This window comes from Festucalex cinctus, chromosome 18 (genome assembly GCF_051991245.1).
Source record: "Festucalex cinctus isolate MCC-2025b chromosome 18, RoL_Fcin_1.0, whole genome shotgun sequence".
NCBI classification, from domain to species: domain Eukaryota; kingdom Metazoa; phylum Chordata; class Actinopteri; order Syngnathiformes; family Syngnathidae; genus Festucalex; species Festucalex cinctus.
The window spans coordinates 12,944,430-12,968,906 of record NC_135428.1 but is presented as its reverse complement, the minus strand read 5'-3'; the positions used below and the strand labels follow the sequence as shown (position 1 = coordinate 12,968,906).

General features: G+C 40.3%; 1 protein-coding gene across 2 annotated transcripts in view; it reads right to left on the bottom strand.

Moving 5' to 3' along the window:
* doc2b (double C2-like domains, beta) overlaps positions 1-24,477 on the bottom strand; it is a 68,093-nt gene that overhangs the window by 28,005 nt on the left and 15,611 nt on the right. For both annotated transcript variants that reach the window (XM_077504021.1, XM_077504022.1), the window contains exon 2: positions 6,971-7,050. In XM_077504021.1, the coding sequence (XP_077360147.1) occupies positions 6,971-7,050 (80 nt within the window). The remainder of the gene's footprint in view (positions 1-6,970; positions 7,051-24,477) is intronic.

Below are 24,477 nucleotides of genomic sequence, written 5' to 3'. Positions count from 1 at the left end.
GGCAAACATGTGTTAGCATAATTAGCTTAGCACATATATTTGATGTTAACCACCGAATAATATGATTGATATAAAGTAAAATTACTCGCCCCTTTGATGGTGCGAGGCAAAATTGATAATCAGGCACAATTTGGACATTTTCACTGAGGGGTGTACTCACTCTTGTTGACATGAATGAGTGTGTGTGTTGTACACTGACTACTTCACATTGCCACAAACTATTTTCTTCAATGCCATCTCGTTGAAACAAAATACAAAAATTATGAATCACAAATAAAGAGGTGGTATTGTATTGTATTTTATTTTTTTACCCAGGCCTATTTCCTGCCGTTTTCCTACATTGGAGTCAGCGCACAACCCGTTTTGTATTTCACCATGACAGACGGCAACTGGCAGACTTTTCAGGCTGCGGTTGCTGCGGTTACACAGCCAGCATGGCTCATTTGTCACGCCACAACATTCTCCATTCCGATTGGTCGTCACAAGGTCGAGCGTTTTATCGAAAGACAAACACGAGTGTTTCTGTACACCGCAGACCACAAAGCATCGCGCCGCCTACGAAATCATTCGCCTTACAAATGATCACACGTAATAACCAATCACACTTGCCCACTTCAATCTTCATACCTTTTTTTTTTTTTAGGAGATTTTATGTAGGGCTAGGTTTAAATAAAAATAATAATATTAAAGTGATCAATCAATATTGAATTGATTCCTTTTCGAGCCCGATATCGATTCATAAAAGGATGAATCGATTATTTTAACATTTCCTTTTCTCATGAATTCTTAAGAAAATAGAATTTTCAAGGCAATTTTTTTTAATCTTACTGTTTTCTTGACATTTGCTGTTCACATGAATTTGAAAGAATTTTCTTAAATTTATGAAAGACCTGCGTTATTGCACTTAACAGAAAAGACCATTCAGAATCTTTTTAATTTATATTTACAATTATTGAATTTTAATTCTGAAAATATTTTCATCTCATCCTTGCTGATGTCAATGTTTGTGTAACACTTAAGTGATTATAACATGTTACTTTTATTAATAAACCAATTAAATAATGAACCAGTTACTGCCTCCGCAAAATTGAACATTTGTGGAGTTTTTATTGTGTCCTTGACATTTAAGATATCGGATTGAAGTGAATCGAATCAAATCGAACTCTTGTGAAATTAGAATTGATAAAGTGGGCTAACTCCATTTTTGTCATTATTAAGTCAAAATGAAGGATTAATTCATATTTTCATATATAACAAGCAGCTAGTCCATTATCTGGACTCAGCACTTTCCCGAAATCATCAGTGCAACACTGGGCCAACTCACATTCCCCGCTAGCTAGTGCCAGGGGATCATTCGACATGTTTAGAGAAGAAAAACAAAAACTAAACAAAACAAAAGCGCAGTATTTTGTGTTCTCCAGGTCGAGTAAACGTGGGTGTGCAGGGAAAACAAAAGAGCAAACCACAGCAGGAAGGGCCCAAAGAAAAGACGGCAGCTGGCGTGTCAAGGTAGGTTGTAGCGTAGGCGGTAAGGAATTAACAGGTCTCGCACCTTCTATTCAATGCTGACACAGCGTCTGACCCACTCGGCAGATTCATTAGTGCAATCTCACCAGCAAGGCTCTGGAACTTGTTGCTTTCCCTTAAGCGCATGGAATTTGGTAGGCATGTCTGCCGCGAGTAGACCCACGAAAAAAAAAAAAAAAGTCTCAAGAAGCCATGCCCAAAAAGACACAGGAAGTCAAGTTAAGGCCTAAAGTACCTGGCAAAACATGTTTCTAAAACCTATGGGTGACAACCCCCTGAAAACCTGAACTTTTCCTGTAAATTCAATAATATTTAAAATAATTCATATCTGACCTCCTGAAGCAGATAGAAACATCATTCCAAAAACATTTTAGAGCTTAGACCTGTGGTGTTCACACAAACATAAGTTTTTTTTTTTTTTAATAATAAATAGGAATGTTCGATACCACTTTTTTTTAGACCGATACCGATACTCAGACGCTCAGTACTCACCGATATTTTGACAAATAAAAAAAAATCACTAAAAGATATTTTTAAACAAATATATTTCCTTTAATTTTGACAAAAAAAAAAAAAAAACAGCACAGTCACTCTTCAATAGTCTTAACGCTCAAAATAAAACACAAAAATGCTCTTTTAGTTTAAGATTCACAATTTTGAAGTATTTCCAAACCGGTGAAGTTTTGGTGAAAAACTGCTGCAAGCTAGTGCCAGTTACAGGCACGGAGGACTCACTTAACGTCTTCCCCCTTTGCCATCGGTCGCTTGTACTCGTCTGCGTCACGAATACTCAAGTACTTGAAAGAAGGCTGGTATCGGCCCGATACCGATACCTGGTATCGGTACTCGACCATCCCTAATAATAAACAATCAATACTTAAAAAAAAATCAACTGGGGAATCGAGTGGTAATTATTCGGCGTCCATTCCGTTACAAAGCCGTTGACATTTTCAACATACTCATTGTCTACAAACATATTTCTGAACAATATGCCAGTCGACTGGCTACACTGATTTGAATTCCTCCAGCGCCGGTGTCAATCACGTCATTTATTTCAGAACTCCTGTGAATCTGCGTCATGCAAAAAAGTGCTCGAATAAAATTCCACGACATGCTACGAGCCCCACGTCACCATCTCGTTTATATTCGGATGCATTTCATCAGCTTAGAGACCAAGAATTGGTCAAAAGAAAACAAAATTACTTATCTGCTCTCCCGGGTTTAAAGGGAGAAAAGTGCTGGAGCGCTCCCGGCTTTAGCGGTAGGAACGCGTTTGCACGCTCCCGGCCTTAATGGGTTCAAGCAGACATTTCCTGGTCATAAAAAAACACGACCAAATCACTAGTCAATCCCCAAAGTCAGTTTCTTTTAGGAGCATAGAATTTCGAAGTCATGTCTGCCATGAGTAGAACCACAAAAAGTCTCAAGAAGCCATTCCCCAAAAACACAGGAAGTTGGCCATTTTTTGGATCAAAGTTGCATTTTAGGAGCAATTTTGGTGATTAAACAAAAAATGCTAAAAAAATTCAGCCCCCAAAGCTAGTGTCCTTTAAGAGGATGAGATTTTGTAGACACGTCTATCCTGTGTAGCTCCACAAAAAAAAAAAAGTCTCAAGAAGTCATGCCCAAACACACACAGGAAGTCAGACATTTTGGTTAAAAGCAGACATTTTAGTCATTTCTGGGCACCCTTCAAACTTGTCCAAGATATTTTGTCTGACTTCTACCAAACCTGAACCACTTACACAAGACATGGAAAACAACAAATTGTGAAACATTTGCGTTTTCGCCACTACCACATGGGTAGTGGAGTTTTATGAAAACTTGGTTCCTGAATCCTGTCTCACTTGAAAACATAACATTCCGCAGGATTATCTTATCGATCATGAGTACACCCAAAATGTCTGAATATACCCATACCAAAAAAATAAATAGGAAGTCTGTCATCTTGGTTGAAAACAAGCATTTTTACACTCGCGTTCAAGTTCAAGTTGTGATTTCACTCTGATTGCACCCAAACTTGACGCTCGCTTCAGTCAGAACTGTGAAACATTTGAGTTGACCTCATTGCTTGTCGGCAGATTCGGATACTTCAAGTCCACAAACAAACTTGGATTGTTTTCTACTTCCTGGAAAAGCTGGCGGACCAAACAAACCGCCTCAATTTGGCCCTGATTTAATTAGCGCAACAAGAACAGAGCAAGGGAGCCTAGCGGGGGCGGTGCGTGTGTCACCAAGGTACGAGACATTTTGGCTCCCTGGCACACTCAAAGGCAGACGGGGGAGTGGAAATAACCTCATTTGTCTGAGAATGAAAAGGCGGCGGAGAAGGCAGGGGTGGTAATTGCTTTAATCAAGGCGAGCCGCGGAGGTAACATTTTGTGCCTTGGACGCATTAGCATGTAAAAGACGTGCTAATTGTTGCGCCAGACCACTGACAAGTATGGCCTGACTTGAGCATACAGTAAAAGTCAACATCAGCCGCATCAGTTGAATTGAGACGTGCTATTGAGTCTGGCCTCTGTCCTTGTTTGACGGTTTCCTCAACTTATCGAGACTGTGGCCAAAAAAACAAAACCGCAGGAAAATGGATGCAATAAATCATCGGGCCCTTCTGCCCACTTGGCACCACCAAGGCTCAAACGTGCAATGACACACAGGAGAGAAAGATATGGTTGCAGAAATGGAAGCCAAATGCCTTTGGACTGAGGTGGTAAAAGAATTCACGCTGTGTACATAAGTAAAAGTACAGACAAAATACTCAAAGTAAAAGTACTGATTCAACTCCTGTACTATCAACTACAACAACACTATAGTAAACATATTGGGGGGGGGAACAAAAACATAAAATGATTAGAAAATACTGAATATATTGTTGCATCATTCTACAGTACATTAGGGATCGGCAAATGTTTTGTAATTTTTTGTAATAACCCCGCCCCCCCCAAAAAAATCTTCCAAAACATTGTTAAACACTCAATATAATATATGTACATCATTATATTAACAATATAATATAATATAATATAATATAATATAATATAATATAAGTTGTTCACGACAAGCTGGGGGTAAACAGGGAAAGTAATTCTGTAAATAATGGTAAAAACGTACATATTAAAAAATAATAAATAAAAAGGGAAAGAAATCAGCAAATATGTGAGTTTGCATCAACTGTAAGTTGCAATATCGCCATTCATCACTAGATGGCAGACATGTCTTAATTGCGCTTGCCTGCCATGCCTTATACTGCCAGACTATACTGGGCGGGGGGGGATCACATTATGTGGTTATTTTAAAAACCTTTATTGTTGGGTTAGAATAGTTGATATTTGATACATACATTGAGAAATGTAGTTTGAAAATGAAATATATTAAGAGCACATATTTTGTTCATAGAAGCATTTTTGCCCTATACCTGGTTCGGAAGTCCGTGGTCCGATACGGACGCCCGAATAGCACTGAGGAAAAATTGGGGTATGGCATCTATCAGAGGGTTGGCCACCATTTGAGGAACTTTTCCACAAGTTCAGCTCATGAAAAAGTTTTGAAGAAATGTTGTGTATTTCTTCTGTCCAAAGATGGTATCGGGCATCTGCAAGGTTGTACTGGCGTTTTATGTTATATTTGATAAAAACAGAGAGTCGCTTGCAGACGGCGCTCTTAATCATGTCAGGTGAGATTAATGCCGTACTCGACAGCAGTTTCACGCCTCAAAGTGAATCAGATGAAACCGGCGTTACTCTGGAACGGACGGGGGGAAGCCAGTAAACGAAGACATAAAGGTCTTCTCTATTAATAGTGTGTCACGATTGCGAAGCCTTCCCTCTCTTGGTATTCAACGTAAAGCCAGTAAAGGCCAAATACTGCAAATCAGTCCCCATTTTGGCCATTTTGAGGGGTCCTTCAAAGGTGAGCTAGATTTTGTCGACCTGCTAGCAAACTCAGATTTTTTATTGCGGACGGATGGAAAACGCTACATTGTGAAGCAAAGACAAAAAGTCTATCACCACCCGGATTTATGCTCACCATATGATCATTCCCTTTTTCCGACACTGTATGCGGTAATATGCTGTTAGAAATAATCAGTACCTGTCGACATTAAACGATACACGGACATCTTTCCCGCTGCAGGACGTGTTAAGGCGCTATTCCGTGGCAACGCGTAGGACGGAAAAAATATTAAAATATTAATATTGACGCGGGCAACATATTGAAAGCGTGTCAGTGGCGTTATGCAAATTTGGCTCGGATTCCCCCTCTTGCTCGCTGCTGTTGCGTATGCATCAGTGAAGGGAAAATGTCAGCAGTCTGTCACTGCCGCAAAATTAACAGTTTCAATGGCCAATTGCTCTTTCAAATTTTAGCCGCATACCATAAATGATGCCGGTGTGAAAGGTGACGAGAATCGCTGATAGAACGGAGGCCACCTGATTTTTTTGCCAACACATTCACAATGAAATTGTGAACATCTTACTTTTTGTTTTTAACTCATGCTGCCTTTTGAATCATGTCTGGAACACAAGGATCAAAAGAAAACATGACTTTTTGTTGATGGTTTGACCTTGAAGGAGATGAAAGGAAGTAGATATTGGGCATTTTGATGAATATAATCGGTGTTTGTTTTTTTTAGAAATTAAAATGAAGTACATTGTCTAAGATTCTTTAAAAAGAAAAAAAATATACATTTTGAAGAGTCTGGAAAATTGTTCAATAAGCATTAATGAGACATTAGAATAAAGTCAAGATCGGCATTTGTAATTTAAAAAATTTTGAGGCAAATATTACCTTGTAATATCTAATGCTAATTATATTATAATGATGATAACATAATTTAATAATAATAACTTATAGGTCTAATAATCGGTATGAGTATCGGCCCTGAAAACAAAAAAACAAAACAACTATCTAACATCTAACATCTAAAAAAAAAAAGTTTTGATTTCTCTTTATGTGCCATAATAATGATTTGGCCAACTTCCTACAAATTTTAAGGCAGGCTTCTTAAGCCTTTTTGTGGGTCTACTATTGAAACAGAATTACAGGATTAGCAACCTAGCAATGGCCAAAATGACCTTGAAATGGATGCTTCAAAGCAAAATGGCAGACTCCCCCATGGGTTCTTGAGACTTTTTTTTTAAATAGGTTCACTTGGGATAGATATGACTACCAAATTTCATGTTGCAACAGGCTTCGGGGCGGAATTTTCCAAGAACTGCCATTCCGACCTGACAATGGCAAAAATGATCCTGAAATGGCCGCTTCAAAACAAAATGGCAGACTTCCCGTTTTAAAAAGTTCCCGCTGTGTGAACGATTACTAGAATGGCATGGACACCATCTGACATCTTTTTTTTTTTTTTTTTTTTTTTTTTAATAATTCAAATCAGTAAAAGGATGGCAGCTCATTACATATTATTATATTAGATGGAAAACAAGATTACCTTGGCTTTGTTAATGGTGCAGTGCAGAGCATTGTTCTCCTGGTCGTACAGCAAGCTGAAATCCAGCGTTCCCAGCGTGGCTGGAAGAAAGGAAAAGGAAAAATAAAAACAAAAAACATCATTATGACTCACTAGATTCTTGATCATCTTTCCGCCATGATTCAAAATGCAGGATGTTTGCAATTGAATGGGTTCTGCAAAGTTTTGTCAAAATTGCTTGGCTTGTTTTGTACAATCATTGTGTGCTTTTTTTTTTTTTTTTTTTTAGGTGGAGCCATCTTGCTCACAAAGGAAAACCTCAACAGTCATGTACTTGTTTACTTTATTGTTGTCTTTGCGAACAGTTTAGGAAATAAGTTGTGTTTTTTTATTTTTAGAATACTGTTTAAAAAAAAACATCAAAATGATAAAACTCGCCGTACTTTTTTTTTTTGCGCTTAGCAGAGGTCAATGACATGCTTTGGTTTGACTTCCTACTCGTTTTTTTTTTTTTTTTTAAACTCCACCACCTACTTGATCATTCATTCATTCAGAGCCATAATTAAACGAAAGAGGGAAGAAAGGCACGGCCGGCTGAGATGAAGTGCATAATTTAATAGGTACAAGTAAAAGTTTTGCAGGTTAAACGCTTCCCTGAGAAAAGAGACATATTAGTCATCTAAAGTGGTGACTGGGGGGAAAGTGGATGAAAGCCATGCCGAATGCGTTTAAAAAAAATAAAATAAATAAAAAAAATAAAAAATGACGTATAATTCATGGGTCAATTTGTGAGCTTTCTGCATTGCTGCGCTGCTGGTAATTGGAAAATGAAGAAAGAATGAAAAACACAGCGAGAAGTTGGAAGAGGAGGAGGAGGCGTGATTCACAGAAACAAGAGTAGACTTCTCCATTGTGCCGGATGCGTTTAATGACCGAGACGTGCCTCAAAAAAGGCCTAGAGGAAAAACAGAAGAAATGTTAGTGTCTGGCGGACCCTTAAAACTCATTCACTGCCAGTCATTATAGAAAATTTTTACATTTCCAATACTCACGTGATATTACATTCAATAATTATATATAAACCGAATCTACCAAATAACAGAATAGACTCCCTACTTTTTGTCCCGTCCCGTTCTTTTATAATTGACAGCAGAAAAATGTAGGTTTGCCAAAATACAGCCATTTCTCCCATGGACTCTGAAACTGTGTTTATTTCCTATAAAATGGGGCAATGATGTCATCTACCGGTGGTTGGGCATCAGTAAAGTTGTTTCCAAGTTTGATATTTACAGTGGAGCATGCTCAGATTCGCCCCCATTTAGCACCGCTCTAAAAAATACAATTGACAAGTATACTTGTCAAAGGCAGTGAATGAGTTTAAGAAGCGCTTCTAGATCAAGGCCCTCAGTCTCCCTTTGGATAAAATGTGTTTTCCTATTCCGGAGAAATAAAATATAGGTGACAGATTTATTTATTTATTTTTTTGGTCTGGCTTGAAAGCTCATTGTTGAACTGTACCAGGTCAGGGCCCTCAGTCTCCTCCTGGATAAAAATATATTCCCAAGAATGCAGCAAAGTAAAAACAAGAGAAATGTTAATGTCTGGCAGGTCCCTTTAGGGCCTAATTATGTGCTGATGTGAATACATAACGGGGCCCACAATCTCCTCTTGGATAAAATATATTTAAAAAATGCAGACAACTTTTAAGGACCAGGTAATTTCATTTTAAACTTTTATTAAATTTAAAAAAATATTTGGTGAACTCTGGCCAGTTAAGGGCCCTCAGTCTCCTATCGGATAAAATATATTTACAATAATGTTGAATCAATAAAAAGGGAGAAAATGTTAAATGTGTGGTGGACCTTTAAAGGGTTAAGGGCCTGATCATGTGATGATGCACTTCCAGGTGAGAAACCTCAGTCTCCCTTTGGATAAAATTTAAAAATTAATACAGAAGACAGCCTACAATTTTTTCATTTTTCAGGTAAGGGCCCTCAGTCTCAGTCTTGGATAAAATGTACCCCCCCAAAAAAACAGGAGAATTATTTTTTTTTTAATGTCTGGCGGAGGTTTAAAAGCCTGATTGTGTGCTTTTGCACCTCCAGGCCATGGCCCTTAGTCTCCCCTCAGATAAAATGTGTCTCCCTCTTACTGAGAAGTAAATAGAAAATACTGGACACACTTTAGTGGGCACCATGCCGTCTGAAGAAACAAGTGGCAGAGTGTTAATTTGCTTGTCAGTGCCAGGCTCCAATGAGCAATTTTCTCGCATGCTTTGCAGCGGCATCCCATTACTTCCTTCTCATTAGAGAGTGATGACAAATTCTGCTAAATAAAACCATTTTTTTTAAATATGTTGTTTGTTTTGCTTATTACCAAAGAGATGATTTCAAAAGTGAGTTGTTTTGGAATTGGCTCAGCAGCCAGACGCGCACACTTGACACAACAATCTGCCGTTGACCTCGGGGGGCCAAACAGAAAGAAGGGTCTCCACTTGACACAAGCGCCTCCTTCCCCCACAACAGGGGAAATGGTTCACATATTTGCATACTGATTAAGAATTACATGCGTTACCAGTCCGTCTTATTTTCATCCCCCCTCATCATGATTCACAATTAGGGTTTGAGAGGAATGCATCTGAAATAATTGGCAAGGTTTGATTACTTTTTTTTTTTTTTTTTTTTAAACTCTGATGGTGACTTAAGGAGCTTTTCTATCAGTCCCGTACTGCACGCTACCACACACCGCACCTGTCGGTTTTCCATTACAACTGCTGCACGGCGGGAAAGGGGCGGCAACATTTGAACCCTCCAAGCCGAGATTGCACTCCACACAGTGCGTGCGGATCTGAAATAACATTTCACCAGTGGCAAGTCACGCCAACATTGAACCATATTTACAATTTAACATGGACCACCATGGATGAAACCACGACCGGCTGAATGGAGAGCTCTCATTCAAGTGAATGGGAATACACGACCAGCCCGCGTTGTGCACTCGCAATGTTTTTTAAAACCACAAAGAAATCCATCCACAAGTAACTTTTAAATTGTAAATATAGTTCAGCATTGTTGTAAAACATTATTATATCTATTGTATATAATGTATTTTTATGACTTTGGCGAAGACCGGCCTCTGCCTCTTCTCGCTTAAAACAAGGAAATGGGCGTGTGCTATGGCGCTTTTGGTCTTGCTGTCGGCCAATCAGATAACGTCACGGCCCAGCTAGTCCCCCGATGACCGGCGCTGCAGAACTTGCTGCCGAAAGGGTTCTAAACAGCGGTAACAATGGAACGGCTCGGTCCCGAAAATGTCCCGTGGAGACACGAACATCCGGGGACAAAAAGTGCCCCTTAAGTGTGGAACCGGTACGATGGAACAGCACCAATAGTTAACCCCCCCCCCCCCCCCCCCCCCACACACACACACACACAATTTTAAGGCAGTTTCCAGGTGTCTTAATAACATGACACATAAGTTACAGCATAGCCACAAATAACAAAAATCTGTAAATAATTGACTGTTTTATAAAATAAAAATAAAAAAGATTCATGCTTATGCGCATGCTTATTTCAAACTTAGTACTTATTAAACAACCAAAACTCAACCGGAAAATAAATTACTAATAATGTTAAAGAATAATATATTTAAATAATTACATTAAAAACAAAACAAAAAACAGCTGTTTGCGCTGTACACAGCTTCTCCTCCGAGGGGCAGTGTGGCGCCATGCATGCATGAAGTACACACTTGTATTAATGTAAAAAGAGTAGTAAAAGAAAGTTGCAATTGACATTATTAAAACAGTATAGCTATTTTTGTAAGAGGTTAGGAAGAATACACAGTTTTGAGTATTGTTATATTACCTGTCTGTATCTGTTAGAACTGTGTTTGAATATTTGTTTTTTGAAGGGATATCACTCCCTTAACCCAATGCTAATTTTCTGTTAGCATGTCAGTAAGATTTTACATGAGTAATGTGATGCAATTCAGTCCAATTACGATGCGATTTAGTCAATACGATCAATCGGACTGAGTCAAATTCCGTGCCAATTTCCTCCGGTTAGTATGTGATACTATTAACTTCAATTCTTCAATTTATTTTTTATTTTTTTTATTTTTTTTTTTTTAAAACCTCCAACCCTCTAATATGACAACTGGTATTACAACAGAGGCCGCTTTTATCAGCAACTCCCTGCTGAGTTCTGTTGAGCTCATTTGCAAGGATTTTAGATCTGGGGTGGTTGCTACTAACCGTGCTGTGAATCGAAGCATCCTGGCAGCCAAAGTCACACAAAGGACAAATGGGCTGCACGGGGGAAACGAGAGAGTTCATAAATTCCTCAGATCTTTATTGCCACATAACTTCATTTGGTGTGTAAAATCAGAACCTTTTGGGGCTGCGTCCGAGGAGATTACTTTGCATCTGCACGATTTATTGAAGCAGGATGAAGCTCGGCTGCTAATAATCAACGTTCGCATCAGTCTCTATCCAACACCTGATCTTTCTTGGAAAGCGGCCAGCAAATAAACCCCAAAAGATAATATGGATGGCGATATCTCGTGTTTAATCTAACTAAGACAAAAGGCGGGTTTAACGCATTGGCGTTTTTGCAGGATGTAGCAAGATCAACTTTATAGCTCTTCAAGCTTGCAAGTCGATGTGTCGATTTACGCCTGCTTTTTCGGGCAGGTGTGATTGTTTGTGACTCATCGCCTTTGTCAGCGGAGAGTTGGAGAAGCGTTTCATCGCCTCAAAAGCTTCTAAAAATATTGGAAACGTTAGAAAAACTGTCGTTCAGGATGACTATGGACCCGGAAGGCTAAGTCGGTCACAATGGGAAGTAGATGAAAGGCCGTTTTAGGCTTTAGGTTGGAATTTCACGAAAGTGCATGTCATGCTGCAGTAACTCATTTGTTGTTGTTGTTGGAAACAGTTGTGAGTCAGCACTATATTGCCATGTAACACACATCTTGTAGTAATATGCACTAGAATAGCCGCGAAGGTGCATGCCATGCTGCAGTACCACAAAAATCTACTTTTTTGCAAAAAAAAACAAAAACACGTGGGATTCATCAATAAATCGTCATACGACACAGATCTTATGTGTATTAAAAATTTGTCACAATAGTGCATGTCATGCTGCAGTGCCACGAAAATTTACCTTTTTTTTCCCTAAAAATAAGTGGGATTCATTGTGAGATTGTCATATGGCATCATACTGTAATACGTGTATTAAATTACTAGTCACAAATGTGCATGTCATGCTGCAGTGCTACGAAAATTGTTGTGGAAAATAAGTGGGATTCATCAATAAATTGACATACGACACATCCTACTGTAATAAATGTATCAAAAAATGCGTCACAATAGTGCATGTCATGCTGCAGTGCCACCAAAATTGACTTTCTTTGCGGCAAATAAGTGGGATTCATCATTAGATCGTCATTCGACACAACATACTGTAATATATATTTACAAAATAGTCACAATAGTGCATGTCATGCTGCAGTGCCACCAAAATTAACTTTTGCTTGCGGAAAATATGTGGAATTCATCATTAGATCGTCAGACGACACATCCTACTGTAATATATATTTAAAAAATAGTCACAATAGTGTATGTCATGCTGCAGTGCCACCAAAATTTACCTTTTCTTTGGGGAGGGGGGGGGGGGGTTATAATTCATGATTAAATAAATAAATAAAATAAATAAGTAACTTATTATATGGTCCTACAACACATTTCCTCTTGTAATACTGTATGTGTTAATAATAGTCACAATAGTGCATATCATGCTGCAGTGCCACCAAAATGGACTTTTTGGTGTCACTTTTTAAGTGGGATTCAGCATACGACACATTTCCTACTGTAATATGTTTAAACACATAGTCAACAGTGCTATGGACCAAAATGGACTTATTTTTGTGGGAAACAAGTGTGATTGTTAAAACACACATCTTGCAGTTATGCGTTGAAATAGTTACGAGAGTCGTTGCTGCTAGGAGGATCATTCGCGTACTGCATGGAAGTAAATCCGCATCACATACCAATCACACTTGACGAGCACAAGCAGCTTTCAACGCCTCTAAAAATACACCAAGTGTCTATTTTTAGTTAACGAGCAGCGGCAATCAACCGGGTCGACGAGACTCGGCGAACAGGTCGACACCCGCCACGTGATCAAAACGCCGCAAAACCACATCACCGTGTTGGTTTTCGCCGCCGGCTCAGTCGTCACGGCGATAGAGGCCCCGGCAGAGAGAGCTTATAAAAAGTGCGATGCATGAATTGCCTGACACTAAAGGTGTCGCCATGACAACTGAGGAAGATCCATAAAGTGTATTAAATGACAACAAGTGGACCTTGAGCTTGTGTTTCCCCCTCCCGGAATAAAAGATACATTGTCGGGGCCATTAAACGGTTTTGGCAATGTGACGTTGGTAAGGTGGTTAGCCGGGTTCAAGGTGGTTCATGGGGAGTATGTAGCGCAACACATAACAAGCGGCATGGCAACACGTACTGTAGCGCTGAATTGGCATGAGGATCACGTCAATGTCTAAGTGTGTACTCGCGTAGACTCCACATGCTGCGGTTATGAACGCCTCGTCGTCTCATCATCCATGCAGGCGCACGCCTTAGAGAGGAGGCCTGCATTTAGACAAAAACATCGTTCACGTTCCACATTACGCTTACGGTTACAATTAATCGCATGGAGCAATTCAAGTGGTGCCTTGGAAAGAACAAAACTAATATTTATTTATAAAAAAAAAAAAAAAAGAAAGTAAAGTAGCACTCTGCAATAAGGCAGGACTGATTAACTCATTTGCTCCCAATAACGTGTAAATCCGTTTTTTTTTATGTTTTAAGTGTCCCAAAGACGTATTTATACGTTTGTTTTTGTTTTTTTTTTAAATGCTAGAGCATACAGAAGGCTTGGATGCAGCCTCTCAACTGCAAAGAAATGTTGCAGAAATGGTAGTTATTACACAAACGGCCAGCAGGTGGCAGCAGTGCAAAGGAGATCAACCAGGGCCCATCTAGAAAAAAAACTAAATTACTTTGAATTTTAAATACATTTGTGAAAACTGATGAAACTTAGCTCTCTTCTAATGCTAATTGCTGCAGAACAGAAACAGATAGAAACATACTTTTTTTCCTGATGAAAGAAGAGATGTTAATATTTTCTTTTGATGCTTTTATAGCAATTGAACACAATATTCTGTGGGCCTTGCAAAATCTGTCAAAATTCAGTAAAACAGTCGGGAGCGAATGGGATTGCTTCTGTGAAAATGGCTGGGAGTGAATGAGTTAATCGGCCAGGTGATTTAATGGAGCAATATGAGCAAAAATTGTTAGATTTTTTTCTAATTTTTTTTTTTGTACATTACCCACAATACATCACAGGACAAAGATAATGACATTCAAAACACATTTAGAGCAATTTTTTATTATTATTATTTTTTTAACTTATTTTTTTTAATAATCGACCGATTAATCAGTTATCAGAATTTTATTTGGGTACATATCGGAATTGGCACTAGCCTGGAAAAATATAATTCGGGCCTTAGTCTAAAATATTGCACTTATATATTACAAAAGTTTAATATATATAGGCCTGTAACAAAAAAACGATTTGAATCAGAAAATCATTTTTGATAAGATGTGAGTGCAACATCGCTCCTCAAAATGAGCCCTACCATATTGACTCGAATCGTAATCCCGCTGAATCAAACTGAACTGAATCGTTCCAATTTAGAATCAAACAGGCTTGCTTTGTTGACATTGGTGCCCAATTGTCTACAATTTGTTGTTCCAACTTATGTCTGTTTTGTTTTTTCTCTCTTTTTTTCAGTGTAACCTAAAACAAGAAATGATGAATGACCTATTTTGCACGCGCATTCTACCATGACAAGGATTTTTTTAATATTTTTTGGTGGAATTCTGTTGACGTGAAGCAACAACAGGCAACAAAAAGTACTCGCTGTTGAGGAGAACGCAAGACTCAAGATGAGATGCGGCATGTTTTGCATAAAACACATTAGCCAATAGTTTTGTATTCGGCGCCGTCATCTATTAAATGCCTCAAGAGAGGAACAGACGGCGCCGTGCAACAGAGGGAGGCCCGGTGGGTCAACGGCGGGCGAAGAAACAGCTTTGGGATCCTGTTGGGGGCCTGATTATTCACTCTCACTTTCAACTGGAGTGGATGCCAGTGTGGCCCCAGGCTGTTTCGTATAAGAGGAGGGAAAGAAAATGTGCACTCAAATAGTAGCATGCAACTGACAAGAATGAATGCCTTCCTCAAATAAATGTCACACTAACCCCGGGTTTTCACTGGATGCGGTTGCGGTGCGGTTGCGGTGCGGTGCGTCTTGACTGCGTGCTCCGGACGGGTCAATTTTTTTGTCAATCCACACCGGCTCCGCACAGCTGCGGTCCGGCAGCTCCGTCGCCGCCCACTTCCCAACGTGTCTCGCGGGACCGCGCGCGCGCGATCATGTGGCATTTCACAACGACAAACATACAGAATGTCTGTGCTCAACAGAGAAGCAGAAAGAGAGGTGGACTTCTTTTGATTTAACTTTTTCTTCTTCTTCTGCTATGAGATTCCATGCAGCATCCTTTTTTTGGTTGTCCTTGTAAAGTATATTAATAACGAGAGTCGGGTCAGTGCGGGTCCACTCTTTATTTCTGTCTTCCCTGTCCGGCTGCCGCTCAGTACGGCAAGCGAGACGGGCACAACAAGCAATCGCGAACATCAAACTCACAATACATTACAGTCCTTATAAAAAGGATGTGCCGTGTCATATATTATTTTGTGGTTTTCCACCTCCAATATAAACCTCTCCTCGTCCATGTTCGCTGGTGTCTAAACCGTGAATGAGCACATGGCCCGGCGACGCCCACGTCACGTTTTGCTGAAAAGCTTGCGAAATAGGAGCTGGCGAGTGTTTTATTCTGAAAGGTAACCGGAAATTTATTTTGAAACTGCGTCGGTCTTCCTGTCCCGCTCGATGTGTTTTGTGCTAGCTTGCCATTTGCCGGAGGCCTACCGCTGCGGCGTCCGGCAAAAATAGAAAATAGGTCTATCCTTGCGGAAGGCTTGCGGCACGCCGCAGGCCTTCCGCAGTCGACACGCAACGCACCCGCAAGCGGTGTAAACTGCACCATTCGAATGAATGGAATCTAATTGCTTGCGTCGCCGGACCGCACCGCAACCGCACCGCAACCGCATCCAGTGAAAACCCGGGGTAACACCAGGAAACAAAAAAGCTCACTCCTTTGCCAACCAAAACAGTAGCCTCTTTCAAAGACAAAACAGTTTATCTGAAATGGTTGAGTGACAATTTGAAAGTTTAAACCAGGCTTGAACCCGACCTTGAAACCACAACAACTTCAATGCAACCGTGCGTGGTTGTTTGTCCATCACGCACTGTGATTTTCAGTAGCGGCTGCTTCTGACAGTAATCGGGCCCGCGCACACGTTTGTCCGCTCTCGCGGCTTATCGGTCCATCATGGCGCGCATTATTGTCCATTACGGGATTTCGTCTTCCCCCTTCCCCGGCGGCGCAGATGACACGCCGAGACACTTTGCGCCTGGAAAAGCTTCCTAAATGCCCAAAAGCCTCACCACCGCTCAGCGTGTTGTCAAAACCTTTTACACAAGATATGGTGGCTGTATACTGGAGTGCTTCAATTTCAGATACCTTAACCCTCCTTTGAAGCCGAATGCGAAACCTTAACTCTGACTTGAAACTCTATTTTGAAATCACCACCCCCTCAAAAAAAATTCATGACAATAACGTCTTCTATGCATCCCCACTAGTCTAAATATGGTATTCTGGTTGATATTGTGTCAGTGGAATATGAGTTATGAAGCCAAATCCAATCATTTTTATCCATATCAGGGGGCGGGCATTGTGCCACTTGCTGTCGACAGAAGATGACATCACAGTTGCTCAGGTCTCAAGTAACAACCAATCGCAGCGCAGCTTCAGAAAGCAGGTGAGCAGTGATTGGTCGTTGCCTGAACAACTGTGATGTCATCTTCAGTCGACAGCTAATGGCAAAAGGGCCGCCATGAGATAAAAATGGCTGGATTTTGCTTCAGAACTCATATTCCACAAATGTAATATGAATCAGAATGTCATGTTTCCACTCGTGAGGTCACATATAACATATTATTGTCAAGATATGTTTAAGGTTGACTTCACTTGCACATTAAAATCCCAACTTGAAACCCTAACTCATATTTGAAATCCTACTTTAAAATCCCAATCCTGTCTCAAAAGCCTAATTTAAAAACCTTACACAAACTTGAGAACTTGAAACCTTAACTACTTGAAACCCTAATTCGAAAACTCAACAGTCTTGAAACGCTAATTTACACTCTTAATTTGAAACATTAAAAAGGGCTTAAAAACAAAAAGTCCAACCCCAATGCAGGCTTGAAAACCTACTTTAAAACTTTTAACTCAGGCTTGAAACCCTAACCCTGGCTTGAAACCATATTTTCTAACTCTAACCCCATACTTAAACTGTATCCCTGACTTTGAACCCAATTTTGAAACCCTAACCCGGACTCAATCAACCCCGACTTAAAACCAAATCTTGTCTTGAAATTTTGAACAAGTCTTGAAACCCTACTTTGATTCATGAACCATGATGTAGAGTACATATTGTATGCTGATGTAAAGTCTGATTAGATGAGTTCTAATATAATTCATTCTATCTCTACTCACATCTCTTAAAAGAATGATTTTAGTGTGTGTGTGGCCCGGCCACATGCATGCATTACAACTGTATAAACCAATTACACTATCTGGCCGTACTCTGGCTCTTCCCAAAGCATGGAGAAAACAGAACGACTAATCTGGTTGGTTGCCAGGAAGTGAGCGAGCCCGGCCGACCGACGGATGAGGCGGCCACCGTTTTGCGCGGCCGTCAAATAGGCCACCACGTTCGGCCGGACTTGATTCAAGAGCAGGCTGGGGAGGAAATAAATGGCGAGTTGTGGGAGATTGGAAACGGGGACGGGGGTCATGCGGAAAATGAACCGAGGTGCGGTCTATTTCCTGGCAGCGTCATTTGTCGGGTCGTCTACATGAGCTTTTTTCCCCCCCCCATAGCTGGCAGGGATTTTCAGTAATACTACACACCACAGCCAGTCCTCTAAACGAGGCTCCAACTTTGACCACATTACACAGGCAAAAAAAAAACAAAACAAAAAAAAGTAATTTAGTGTCATCCATCTGTCTAGTATTTCAGTACGAGCTCTGGATTTCACCCAAAATGGCCACTTCAAGCCAAGATGGCTGACTATCTGATCAATTCCGGGCATGGGTCCTTAAGACTTTTTCATGCGTCCACTTACGACGGACATGTCCACCCAATTCCATGTCGATTGGTGTAACTGGTAACGGGAGCTTAATTTTTTTTAAATTTTATTTAAAAAAAAAAACTTTCCAGGCCTCGTTCAAGGAATTTGGCCTCCAAATATCTGCTTCAAATCAAAATGGCTTAACTCAATTCCAAGCATGGGTCCTTGTGACTTTTTGTGCATCCGGTTATGATGAATTCTTGCGGTATTTGTGAGTTCGCAAACTCCGGAGAATACATCTTGCACTGCTCCCGTAGATAACCGCCGTTCCGAACCACCTGTGGTTCGGACCAATCACAGAGCAATATTGTGTTTGGGGGCAGGATATGCAACTGTGATGAAACCAGGAAGGCAGTGCCGACGCAGGGGCTAACAAACACACCCAACATGGACGCAACAATTAATTCTGTTCTTTCAGAATTAGTCACGTTTCCTTGTTGAATGTTAACAACGAGAGGTACATTTCCAGCTGGTAAGATGTTCGTGCTCCCCCCCCCCCCCCCCTTCCACAAGAACGAACATGACATTTTCACCCGTGGCCGTGATTGGTTAAGATAAACGTGTAGAATGTCACATCGTCCAATCAGCTCGAATTATTGTCCAGGATGTCTCGCCTTTTCCCGACAAAATTACTGGGGAGATAATATGTAATATCCATCTGGCTATTGCCAGGTTAAGTTATGACGTGTATCTCCTCCCAATTTCGTGTGGATTGATAAAACAGGTGTTGGGGGCTAATTTTATTTCAGTTTTAAGCATTTGAATTCATCCTAAAATGGCTGCTGTAAACCAAAGTGACCGACTTCCTGCTGAATTTCAGCCACGGGTTCTTGAGACATTTCCGTGCGTCCAGTCATGATAGACATGTCCGGTCAATTTCATGCCAATCTGTGAAACTGGTGTCGGGGTTAAGTCTAAATAACTTTGGCGGAGGTCTTCACTCTCTAAACACTCGTCGTCGGGCCCGAAATTGTCTTTCACTAGAAAAACCAGTCGCGTCAAATCCACCATGGCCCCGTGGGGTGAATCGAGCGGCGTAACGACGTACGCTGACAGATGTCGCTCAGTCAGGCTGGCAGCTGTGATTTAGCGTCACTTGCATGAAGATCACCTTCATGCACGCTAGCAGACGCACGCTATCATCAGGCCGCACGCTGCTGACAAACATGCCACACACCTTTTGACACACGCACATGTGAAGATTTATGACACGCCAAGAAGGCTCCTCCTCCTGCCTATAACAAAAAAATAAAAAATAAAAAATTTAATCTGGTGACCGGTGATTGTGTTATCACTTTGGCTGCTAAATGCTATCTTGGTTGACAATTCAACAGCTGTAAACAAGCTAATGTGTTTACAGCTGTAAACAATTTGCAATAAACAAGTGAATGTGTTTCCAGTTGTAAACAAGGGAATGTGTTTACAGCTGTTGAACTGTCAACCAAGATGGCATTTAGCAGCCAAAGTGAGAACACAATCAGCGGTCACCAGATTGACTATGTTCAAATTTGTTTACAATTTGTAATAAAAAAAAAAAGTGAATGTGTTTACAGCTGTAACCAACTTAAGTGGTTTACAGCTGTAAACAAGTTGTAATAAACAAGTGAATGTGTTTACAGTCGTAAACAAGTGAATGTGTTTACAGCTGTAAACAGCGTGTTTCTTACAAATTGTTTACAGCTGTAAACAACTTGATTTGTTAACTGGTTTACATCGGTAAACAATTTGTAATAAACATCATTGTGTTAACAGCTGTAAACACATGAATGTGTTTCCAATTGGAAACAAGTTCTAATAAACACGTGAATGTGTTTACAGCTGTAAAAAAAGTGAATGTTTTATAGCTGTAAACAACTTAATTAGTTTACAGATGTAAAATAAATAAATAAGTGAATGTGTTTACAGTCGTAAACAAGTGAATGTGTTTACAGCTGTAAACATAGCATGTTTCTTACAAATTGTTTACTGCTGTAAACAACTTGATTTGTTAACTGGTTTAAAGCGGTAAACAATTTCTAATAAACATGTCAATGTGTTAACAGCTGTAAACACATGAATGTGTTTCCAATTGGAAACAAGTTGTAATACACAGGTGAATGTGTTTACAGCTGTAAAAAAAAATAATGTTTTATAGCTGTAAACAACTTAATTGGTTTACAGCTGTAAAAAAATTACGTTACAGCAGTTGTGTTTACAGCTGTAAACAAGTGAATGTTTACCGCCGTAAACAACTTAATTTGTTTACAGCTGTAAACAATTTGTAACAAACACGTTAATGTGTTTACAGCTGTAAACAGGTTGTGTTTACAGTTGTAAACAGGTTGTAATAAGTGAATGTGTTTACAGCTGTAAACAATTTGTAATAAACAAGTGAATGAGTTTACAGCTGTAAACAAGTTAATTTGTTTACAGCTGTTAAACTGTCAATCTCACTCAATACACAAACATCCTCGCCCCTGCCAACATAATTTTTTTTTTATTCCACCACCCAGTTTGCGGCGTAATAAGAAGAGCATCTTGAATGTTGGAAGTCAAGCCTCGACATCCGACTACTCGCAGCAGATGTCGTGACAAGCAACCCTAACGTTGGTCCACGTCGTAGAGATTTATGAATGGTTGCATATCTCATCTGTTCAGGCCGCGGGCCATTTGACGGATTAAAGATGTGACGGCACGATAGGGATCGGTCGCACGGAGCCTTTCGGCTTTGTCCCCATGCGACACCTGCGGATCAATAAGCGGCCGTCAGATGCAACTTCATTGATCGTGCGTTTTATCGCCGGGAAGAATAGCAAACCACCTCGTATTGATACCTCTCTCTGGGAAAATGTGTTCAAATGCGCACGATCCTTGTATGACCTGTTTATATATATATATATATATATATATATATATATATATATATATATATATTTTTTTTTTTTTACATAGGGGTTTTTCTTTTTTAATGAATTGTCTAATTTTTAAATGTATTTTTTTTACAGAATCATTTAAAATAAACATTTCTATAGCAATTTAAGATAAGAAAGCCTCCAAAGCTAAGAACAGCATAATCACAACACTCTTTCCGAATAAACACATTTCACTGAGCACCGCCACAATGTACTGTAGAATTGTATTGTAGCAATTTCTTACACATTGCACAGTCGGTGCATTCCAATTAGTGCCTGTTCATGATTTTTTTTTCTTGCTTTTGCAATTACTTTGGAGTCGTATGGCGCAGTCGTTGAAATGCCATCTTTCTCACCACGTTCATTAATGTTTGCGCCATGGACAAACAATTGGACTTTGTTTTCAACAATTTGCTGCAGCCGTCGCGGGCAGCAAATCCTAGTAATCAAGACACTAATGATGTCGAGTCCAACACAATCACATGCGCCGACGTGTGATTAGAGGACATGCTTTTATTTTCGACTACAACTAATGTCAGGGCTTGTTTGCTTTATGTTTTATTATTTTTTCGCAACACAGCACCATTGAACATTCAAAAAAAAAACATTGCCCCGGACACACGTTTCACCCAGTGACATGAAATTGGGTGGACACGTCTATGCTAACAGAACACACAAAAAAGTCTCAGGAACCCATGTTTGAAACTGAACAGGAAGTCGTCCATTTTGGTTTGAAGCAGCCATTTTGGGACAAATTTGAGGGCTTGAAAGTTTACTAAATTACCCCAACACAAGTTTAACTAATTAAAGTGAAATTGGGTAGACATGTCTATCATAACAGGATGCATGAAAAAGTCTCAAAGACTCATCACATATTGAACAGGAAGTCAGCCATTTTGGTTTGAATCAGACATTTTGGATGGATCCCATTCATCCAAATGAGTCCCAATGATAACGAAGAATCCTCGACTGACGGTGCTGTTAAATGCTGAAGCTTTATCGTCTAATATGTGTGAGGCACAGCATTCAGGTTTGTCAATTATTTCAGGTGATGGGCCATAAAACAACAGATGAAAAAAAAAAAACAGGTATTTAAGGGCAGTTTTCCCCTCTGCACTGCACCGCTTTTGGGGCATTCCAACCGCTTACAAAATGAAGCAGTTCATCAGGCTGTTGCTGGCCGTGACAGGAACAAGCTGGAGGTGGGAGGTCACGGGCAAGAGTTATAGCTTGATTGGCTTGGCGAGCACAAAGGAGGCCATATTACAAAAGGGAAACACACACGGGTTGTAAATAAACAAGGATATTTTCAAGGAGGGTGCCTATGTTGTCAATCACTGGCCTGCACAAGACGGAAAATATGGATTGGTCTGGACTCACTGCCAAGATGCCAAGGTGTGCACTGCATACAATGTCCATTGAAATGCAGCAAAAATGTTTAATTCTAATTCATTCACTGGCAGCCATTTTCACTGTAGCAACCGCCTTCGATCCCGGCTGTTTTACTGGATTTTGACTGATTTTGCAAGGCCCGCAAAATATTGTGTTCTATTGCTATAAAAACATGGAATCTACCAAAAGAAAGATTAGAAGAGTATATTTGTCTTTTTTCAGTTTTGCAGCAATTTGCATTAGAATATAGCTAAGTTTCATCATTATTCACAAATTTGTTTAAAACAGTGGGGGGGCTTTTTGCAACATGGCCCTGGTTGATCTCGTATACTCTGCTGCCACCTGCTGGCCGTTTTTTGCTTCAAGCATTCTCTTCAGTTCAGAGGCTGCATCAAAGCCTTCTGTATGCTCGAGCATAAAAAAAATATAAAGACGTCTTTGGGAGCATGGTAATATTTAAAATAGAACAGTTTTTCGGAGCAAATTAGTTAATTATTGTTACTGCATTTTTACAAAATCATGGAGTCCTACTTATCATAAGGCCTAAATACACCAATTCGACGTCGAGAGTCGGGCAGCGTTGGGCCAACGGCATGCGCCGTCTGATCAGTGTATAAATTACTGTCGTAAAGTTGGATTGAGTTGGAATACGTCGTGGGGGTGTTTCCAGTAAAATTGTTGAATCGGCGCCGGGGCATTTAATCACTGTGATTGGCTGTTTACTAGCGAATCAGAGCACGGGGCAAGAAGAGGAAGTGACGAACGCGGATAAACAGTACTGATGGAAAGACTGATGAAAATGACATGGGGACGCTACTGGATATAAGCAGGTAGGATTTACTTATATATACACGATACTGTGCAAAAAGCTGGAGGGTTTCATTCACGTGGTAGAGAAAAAAGCAACCGGTATGCATTGTTTACGTTTTTATATCCCTCCTCCGTTAGGAGGTTTCCGGTTGCCTTTAGGAATAACTACCGCCGCCGATAGTATGGAAGGGAATTACTTCTTGCGGAAGGTACGTAATAGTCGGTGCGGTGTGTATTTAGGTACGTTTTCTATGCGACGTGCCAACATCTGGGCCGACGCCATAGGGGGTGGGCGTTGTGACGTCGGATTGGTCTATCTAGGCCTTTAGACCCATTTTTTTCTATCAGCTTGTGTTGTTTCTTCATCCCTCCATTTTAATTTATCTCTGACATATTACTCTTATTTTCTACAGTTGGAATTGTTGTCCTTTTGTATCCAACACCAACTGCAGACTGTTTAAACCCGTCGCCACCGCAACAGCCACTCGTGTCACCGAGTTCTTGTTATTTAATTTTCTCCCGCCTCATTGGAGCGATCCACATGGCAGCTGTCTGAAAAACAGCATGTGTCATATTTTTTTTCTCCTCTTTCCGGCCCTACGAGGCCGCTGCGACACAATGCGAGAAATGCCCTTGTTGCATCTGACACACTTTCAAAGAAGCCATTTTGGAGGCGCGCATTGAAGAGAAGATGCAGTGACCGTAACCAAGCCCCCCACCCCCACCCCCCTCAATCACTTGATTGGCCCCCTAACACAGTCCATGATTGGACTTCTTTGTTGCGTTGTGCAATCCCTGCCCCGATAAATGCTAACGGACACGCAACAAGCAATGTTTGTTCCACTTCTGCCGCTCGAGTAGAGTTCTTACTCAACTGTAGAAATCACGCCCATCTACTATTTTTTTTTTTTTAGGAGGCTTTAACTGATTAATGGCATCTCCACTCATTTCAACGAAGAGAATACTTCTCTCCGAACAGACTGTACACTTGCATACTTCATCGAGACTCTGTCCACATAGAAATATGCCGTTCCATTTGCGCGCTGTTTG